The 8,272-nt window shown below is 44.5% G+C and overlaps 1 protein-coding gene across 2 annotated transcripts in view; it reads left to right on the top strand.

Moving 5' to 3' along the window:
• Nucleotides 1-661: 661 nt before the first annotated feature.
• SMARCAL1 (SWI/SNF related, matrix associated, actin dependent regulator of chromatin, subfamily a-like 1) overlaps nt 662-8,272 on the top strand; it is a 65,286-nt gene continuing 57,675 nt past the window's right edge. Inside the window, exons 1-4 of one of the 2 annotated variants that reach the window (XM_011932300.1) lie at nt 662-891; nt 2,066-2,102; nt 2,786-3,639; nt 4,388-4,438. In XM_011932300.1, coding sequence (XP_011787690.1) covers nt 2,844-3,639; nt 4,388-4,438 — 847 coding nt within the window. In that variant the 5' untranslated portion in view covers nt 662-891; nt 2,066-2,102; nt 2,786-2,843. Of the gene's footprint in view, nt 892-985; nt 1,036-2,065; nt 2,103-2,785; nt 3,640-4,387; nt 4,439-8,272 lie in introns of those variants that run through there. The other variant, XM_011932301.1, reaches the window with a different exon arrangement.

Genomic DNA, 8,272 nt, shown 5'->3' with positions numbered 1-8,272 from the left:
TTGAAAATAGAACAATAGCAACATTCATATGCACACTGATGATAGAGAAATATTATATTTATCACCAATGGTGCTCAGGATAGCTCAGGATGTGGTGCTCAGGATGGGGTAAAGTGACTCAAGTCTCATGACTCATCTTCTCTCAAGAGGAGGGGCTATGCAATCAGAATCACAAGCTAGCTTAATAAAGCCTTGAGAAACATTATCAACTAGCTGTCTCAATTTCCCCCGCTGTAAAATGGGGACAAGAATGTGTTCCATAGGGTGTAGTGCGGTTAAATGAGGTGACTCATATTTATGCTAAACGCAGTGACTGATGACCGCAATGATGACGACGACGGCAGGCGGGCGCAGCGGGTGGGGCTTAAATTGCAAGTATAACAATACCAGGAATGGATGCCCTGGGGAGATACTTTTTATTAAGAGCTGCCAAATTAGTATGGCTGTCTGGGATGCCCTCTGGAGACAGGAGACTCCGGATTTGGGAACCTCAATGTCCCAGGCTTTCAGGACCTGGCGTTTGGCTAAACCTCTGGAGAACTACAACTTCCAGGGTGCACCACTTTCTCGCCGCCCATGGCGTTGCAGCTCCCGTTTCTCGCCAGGCTCCCGTCCCGAACTACAAGTCCCAGAAGACCCTGCAGCTCCGCTCGCGTTCTCGTCTTACTTTTGGAAGCGAAACTGAGGCCGCGTTGCCTGCTGGGAAATGTAGTTCAGCGGTGGCCGAGTCCTTCAGACCTGGCCGCTACGATAAGGCGGGTGAACTCGCAGCGCTTGAGTACCCGGGGCCTAACCGTCCACTCGGAAGACTGGCCACTCTCGGGAGGCTCTGGAGTCGCGCCTGGGGTCAAGGCCGGGGGCGAATGCGGCTCGCGTTCTGGGCCTCCCTGGGTGAGAAAGTGGTAGACTGGCAGGAAGGCGGCGGAGGCGGACGAGACCACTGCTAGCCTGGAGGAGGAAGTGGGCCAATGGGAAGGGTGAATCCAAGTGGAGATCGTGGGAGTGGGGCGTGGCGCCCGCTTACCTTGAGGCCGGGTGAGGCGCGCCCCGAAATGCCGGAGAGGTAGAGGTCCCTGCCTAGAGAGGAAGAGGGGCGTCCATGTGGCCGGATGGATTTATGGTTTGGGGCTGATCAGTGGGTCTTATGGCCTCATCTCCCTGGCTAGTGGAGACAGCTCACCAGGCCTGGAATCTGGGGAGTTTGGAGGTGCAGGAGATCCCTGGTTGGAAACTTAGGCAGTAGTGTGTTACCCAGCGAGACTGAGGGCTTCTGCTGTGCACCTCCAAAACCTTTCCCTAACCTCCTCACCCCTTCCTAACTGCTAATGGTGGAAGAAGGTGGAAGTTCTCTGGGGATAGATACTTCATGGTGGCGGAGTGGGGAGAGGGGTTGGGTTCTGGCCAAAGGGAGCCCCAGCAGGGAAGGAAGCCTTTGAACCCTATAGCTGCCCAGAGGCCTAAGCAGTGCTACGGGAGTACCCCTACATCATCATTCTAACCGTTACACAGCATTACATTAGATGCAGGCTATTTAGTCTGAACCACGCCAGACAAATTGGTGTTCTGCCCCCTGCTTCTAAAATATTGTAAAAATGTCTCAGCTCATAGGAAAATAAATATTCCGGGTAAATTCACGGAAAAAAATAATCAGGATCAATGTGGAATGTTTACAATGATACTACTTTATAACAAATTCTTATGTCTCCTAAATATGTGCCATATGGTTATGGATGAAAAAAAATCCGAACTATATACTCTAAATTATTAATTTCAACTCTGGTTGTTGATGGCTGGTAAGATTACAGATTAATTTTATTCTTTTTTGGTTTACATCTTTACATAGCATCTTAATTTGCACAGTGAACACATAATTTTATTTTCCCAGGAGAGTTAGTCAGTTGCCCCATGTGTTGTGTTTTGGAAATCAGGTACTAAGGCCAGCTGCTGTGGCTTGCACCAAGCCACAGGCAGACTGATGTGCCAGGAATGATAAAAAGGGGTGAATGTGAGGGGAGAATTTAGTGTGCAGTCTATGGGAGGCTAATGCTTTTTTTCCTTCTTCTAGGTTGGAAAGAGACTATTTTAGCAAGTATCACACCATGGTATGTGGTTGGTTGGTCTATTTGTCTAATCTATTATGCTTTCTGGTTAAAAATGTGACCTTTCTCATTATCCTGATGGATTTAAGTTGCACTGCATAACTTTGTTAGGTTCTGATAACTCACCTTGGCTGGGCCATGGGAAGGAAAGAAATATTGCCTCTGAAATGCCTTTTTAGCTTTTTTTTTTTTTTTTTTTTTTGAGAATTTTGCTCTTGTCATCCAGGCTGGAGTGCGGTGTCATGATCTTGGCTTACTGCAACCTCTGCCTCCCAGAATCAAGCAATTCTCCTGCCTCAGCTTCCCAAGTAGCTGGGATTACAGACATGCACCACCACACCTGGCTAATTTTGTATTTTTAGTAGAGACAGGGTTTCACCATGTTGGCCAGGCTGGTCTCAAACTCCTGACCTCAAGTGATCTGCCTGCCTCAGCTTCCCAAAGTGCTGGGATTACAGGTATGAGCCACCACACCTGGCCTGCTTTTTGCTTTTTGATCAGGATCTTTATTTTATCATATGCTACCTACTATTTCAGTGTGTGTGCAATTATAAAAGAAACTTTAATATATCCTTTAGTTGTGCTCATTATGCATTTTCTGGGACAAAAGCTTGTTAAAATCATGGTTGGAGCATGGCAATTAATACATGTAATGTTCATTTAATTCTGCTTACTTTCTTCCACAGCTTTTGCCAATTTTCCAATTAAAGGTTGACATTCCTGCATAAGCATTTCTCTGTGAAAATGTCCTTGCCTCTTACAGAGGAGCAGAGGAAAAAAATTGAAGAGAATCGACAAAAAGCTCTGGCCCGTAGAGCCGAGAAGTTATTGGCAGAACAGCATCAGAGGACAAGCTCGGGCACCTCCATTGCTGGCAACCCATCCCAGGCCAAGCAAGGCCCATCCCAAAATTTCCCAAGGGAATCTTGTAAGCCAGTGAGCCATGGTGTAATTTTCAAGCAACAGAATCTTAGTAGCTCATCTAATGCTGACCAAAGACCTCATGATTCCCACAGTTTTCAAGCAAAGGGAATATGGAAAAAGCCAGAAGAAATGCCCGCTGCCTGCCCAGGCCACAGCCCACGAAGTCAAATGGCTGTCACTGGAATCTCTCCTCCCTTGGCACAAAGTCCTCCAGAGGTCCCTAAACAGCAGCTCTTGAGTTATGGGTTAGGTCAAGGTCATGCCGAGGCTTCACCTGAGATCAGGTTCACACCCTTTGCTCACCCAACTCATGAGCCTTTGGCCAAAGCAAAGAGTTCCCAAGAGACACCAGCTCGTTCCTCTGGACAGCCTCCCAGGGATGCTAAGTTAGAGGCCGAGACAGCAAAAGCCTCCACCTCGAGGCAGAACATTTCTTATATCCATTCGAGCTCAGGGACAGAAGGAAGACTCCAACAGAAGTCAGGGTCCTCAGTCGAAAAAGGAGTGATCTCTCAGAAGGGAAAGTGCATAAGGAACGGCGATCGTTTCCAGGTGTTAATTGGGTACAATGCAGAACTCATTGCAGTGTTTAAGAGCCTGCCCAGCAAGAGATATGGTAATGTCTTTGTTCTTCAGGTGTTTGGTGATTTTTTTTTTTTCTTATTTTTGGAGTCTCTTTTAATCTAACAGTTTCTCATAAATATTAAGAGAGTGCATTGGCACATTCTGTCCATGCAGTTGTTAAAATTTTTTCAATTTTAGCTTGTGTTTCCCTTCATAATAGTCATTCCCTCAAACAGCTGCCAAACTTGATGGTTGTCACATGGCCATTTGGAGAATGGTTGAATGTTATTGAGAAGACGCTTCCTCTGCCAGGTGCTTTATATGCATTGTAGCACTTAAGCTGAACCGCAGTTTTTTTGAAATAAGTAGATGTAATTTCAGTTTTTAAGGCGATGGAACTGGCTCAGCAAGAGTAAATGACAGGCCCAGTTTCATTGGTCTGGAAAGGCAGCATCAGGATGTGACCAGCTCAATTACAGCCCAGAGCCATTGCTCCTCATACTGTTTTTCCTGGCCACACTATGACCTGGAGAACTTGGATTCTAGTCCTAACTCTGCCCTCAGTCCTCTTAGGTGAAGTTCATAACTTCCCAGGGCCTGAGTTGGATTCCACTACATGGAATAAAAGCATTACCTATATTTACTGTTTGTCCTCTACAGAGATTTGTATAGATCAGTGGGGGCTTGCTGACCAGCTGTTTTGAACTTGGCATGCATTCATTGATTCATTTAGAAGACAAGCTTGTGTTGAGTGCCCAAGTACAAATTGTAACCACAGTCAGCCCTCTGTTTTGTTTCAGATCCTGACACGAAGACGTGGAACTTCAGCATAAATGACTATAGTGCCCTGAGTAAGTAGGCACATGGTTGTCCCTCATGGAGGGCGACCTGGCGCTGAAAATCTTTGGAGTATCACATGTAGTCTAGCTTATGGTATGCATGGCTTTACAGGTGGTGAAAGCTTTCAGGGCACCACCCCACACTCCTTCCCACTATGTCTAGCCTAATGAAGCAGCTCTGTGGGTGAAGCCCATTGGTAATATTAACAAAAGCTAGCAGTAAATGATGCTTGCTATGCATTAGGCGATTCTAAGCCCCTTAAGCTAACTTTTACTCCTTATAACAACTTTCACAGATGGGGAAACTGAGACCCAGGGAGGATGAGTCAGTAACACAGGGTCACATAGCCAATAAGCTGTACAACTGGGATTCAAACCCAGACAGTATGACTTCAGACTACGTGTTCCCACCAGACTATGCTGGCCCCAGCAGTGACAGGCAGCTCAGGCAGCCTGCCAGCCCCTGCTCCCAGGAAGGTAACAGTTCAGCAAACAGCACAGATCCTCAGAGTACTCTCTGTGCAGCTAACTACTCAAAAATGCAAGGAGGGGGCATTGGCCAGGCAAGTTCTAATGCAGTGTCTGGTCATAGTCAGTACCTGGTTACGTCCCTCTGTCTTCTGAGAAAACTGTCATACACCGAAGTTTTTGTCAGTTGATCCTGGCACATGAGCCTGCACACGTGTGTTAAAGCGTCAGCCACGTGTGTTTTCATCTTCCATTTATTCTACTCTTCTCCCCTACCTGCCATTTCTACATCCTATCTTCCTCCCCCCCAGCTTAAAAAGGGAAAAGATAAGGAGGTATGCTTAGGCCGATTTGCAGATTTTGGGGCGTGAGGTAGGATGATCTGGAGGCACCAGTACAGTTTCTGGGGAGGGTGGTTTGGGCCGGTGATGGGACAGCTCCCTGTAGAATTTCCTGGTTTTCTCCTTGGCCTCTTGAAATGTGTACATTAGGCGATATCTCTTTCTTTGGTAGCTGCTAGCGTGTTAGTTTGTGAAGGCTGCCGTGACAAAGTACCACTGACTGGGTGGCTTAAACAATAGAAGTTTATTTTTTCACAGTCCTGGAGGCTGGAAGCCTGAGATTGGTAGGGTTGGTTTCTTCAGAGGCCTCTCTCCATGCCCTGCGGCGGCTGCCTTCTCTCTGTGTCCTTGTGTGGATTTTCCTTTGTGTGTGCAAATCCCTAGAGTCTCTCCCTTTTCTTAGAAGAACACCGTTCATTGGACTGTTGCCCACCTTGGTGACCTCATTTCACTTATTAATCTTTAAAGGCCCTGTCTCCATATACAATCACATCCTGAGGTCTTGTGCTGTGTGTTTAACATGAATTTCGGAGGGACACAATTCAATCCGTAACACTGCTTGCTGCTAGCTCCGTCTAAAGAGGGCTCATTTTTTAATCCATTTGTTTGGTGTTAGAAGGGGGAGACCCAAGGCTCTGGATAAAGATTGCAGATTTTGACACCTGGTATTCTCATTGCTGGTGATTTTAAACCAGTGGTTTCCCCTGTTGCGGTTGTTTGTTTTGTCTTTTACCCTTGTTGTGATCACGGTGCCTGGTGGCTTAGATGACTCCTGCTTTTGCAGATTCATTTAGGTTTTTTGCCTGATATTATTACTTTTTTTTTTTTTTGAGACAGAGTCTCACTCTGTTACCCAGGCGGGAGTGCAGTGGCGCAGTCTTGGCTCCCTGCAACTTCTGCCTTCTGGGTTCAAGTGATTCTCCTGCCGCAGCCTCTTGAGTAGCTGGGATTTCAGGCGTGTACCACCACGCCTGGCTAATTTTTGTATTTTTAGTAGAGATGGGGCTTCCTCCATGTTGGCCAGGCTGGTCTTAAACCCCTGACCTCAGGTGATCCACCTGCCTCAGCCACCAAAAGTACAGGGATTATAGGTGTGAGCCACTGTGCCTGACTACCATTGCTTTGTGTAATGCTCCACATGTTTTGAAAACCATGTTTATTGGGTACAAAATTCTGCCTATATACTTCTCCATGAAGCTCACAGAAGAGAAAATAAAATTCTCCATATAGCTTTTAGATGAACTTTTCTGATTGTTTGACTCCTCTATATCTTTACCCATGTGTTACACACTTGGCCTTTTGCCTGCTGAGATAAACCTTGAAATTCCTTGCCATAATTATGGATTTGTGAATCTCTCCTTGTATTTCTAAGTTTCAGATAGGTTCATGATTGTGTGTCGTGACTGGCTTTTTAATCAGTATAACATAAAATTGTCTCTATATCAGTCTTTCTGTCATTTTGCTTTAGGTGTATCTCTGGATTTTGCTTCATTAACCCTACCACATACTCACTGTAGAACATATTTTGACGTGTGAAGAAGAAAAACTATCCCCTATAATCTCCCCACTCAACTAACCATTATTAACATTTTGGTTTCATACCCTCCAGCCTTTTTTCTATGCATTAAAATATCAAGTTTTATATATGCATATAATTTTTATTTTGCCCTTTTAATTTAATGCTCCAGCATAAAGCATATTTATTTTACTGAATGTTAACAGTTAATTCTAAGTGATGAAAATGTATCCATTATCATAATGGGCCATTTTGGCCTTCACAAAATGGTTTCGTGGTGTTGAATTACTTTTGTCTTTTCCAAAAATTTTAGTACAAAATGAATTTTAATAGCTGTATACCATTCTGTCTTATGAATGTGTCGTACATTGCTTAAATTGTTTTTCTTTTTTCTGCTTGATTTTAATTTGCTGCCAGTTTTTCCAGTTTTAAAGCTGGGGAGGAACACCTTCGTACCTAAGTTTTGGTCTGTATTTTCAATTGGTAGTTGGGATAGATTCCCAGAAGTTGAATCACTATTCTTAGAGCTCTTGCTATAATTGCCAAATTGTTTTCCAGAAGGTTTTATTCCCAGCTAGCAATATGGATGTCTAATTGTTTCTCATCAATTTTGATAAGTAATTTTGACAAGTTTGGTAAGTAAAAAAGTCTCTTATTTTTCTGATTATTTGTGAAGGTAAACATTTCTTCAAATATTTGTTAGCCTTTTTCCTCCTATTTTGAATTGGCTACATCTCTATCCTCTTCTTTTGTGGTCTTAGTACTTTTTTAAAGCATAAGCTCTTTTTATATTTCTTTACTCAGGGTTTTTGTCTTTCACTTCAGTGTGTGTCTGTTGACAGCTTAGTGTTATATAGTTGAATTTGTTAATTATAAAAATGCATCTGCAGTAGATGAAATAATGTTTAGAACTGTGTGTTTGTGACCTGGTGATCCTGGTCCTCACTCCTTCGTTCTCTGAGCAGTAGACAGAGTAGCGACCTAGGAGTGGGCTTAGCTGGGTGATTTGTGGTGTGCTGACTTCAGTGGCTTCTCCAACACAGTGCCAGAAATTATCTAATAAGTTTTTTCATCCTGGTAAGCTTCCTCTTCCCCTTGTTAATTTCTGAATTTTAAATTTTTTGATTTGAAAAATGTAGGGAGGCCAGGTACGGTGCCTCACGCCTGTAATACCAGCACTTTGGGAGGCTAAGGCGGGTAGATGGCTTGAGCTCAGGGGTTTGATACCAGCCTGGGCAACATGGCGAAACCCTGTCTCTACAAAAAATACGAAAGTTAACCCCATGTGGTGGTGCATGCCTGTGGGCCCAGCTACTGGGGAGTCTGAGATAGAGGATGGTTTGAGCCAGGGAGGCTGAGGCTGCAGTAAGCCATGATCATGGCACTGCGCTCCAGCCTGGGTGACAGAGCAAGACCCTGTCTCAAAAAAAAAGAAGAAAAACTTAAGGAGATGGAAAGTTACATTCAACAAATATTGAAATTCCCAAAGCCCCAACTAAAAAACACTTTCAAGCCTTCCTA

The sequence above is a fragment of the Colobus angolensis genome, unplaced genomic scaffold (genome assembly GCF_000951035.1).
Source record: "Colobus angolensis palliatus isolate OR3802 unplaced genomic scaffold, Cang.pa_1.0 Scaffold95, whole genome shotgun sequence".
Lineage (NCBI taxonomy): Eukaryota > Metazoa > Chordata > Mammalia > Primates > Cercopithecidae > Colobus > Colobus angolensis.
Note: the sequence above shows the minus strand (reverse complement) of the source record. Positions and strands in the feature narration are given on the sequence as shown.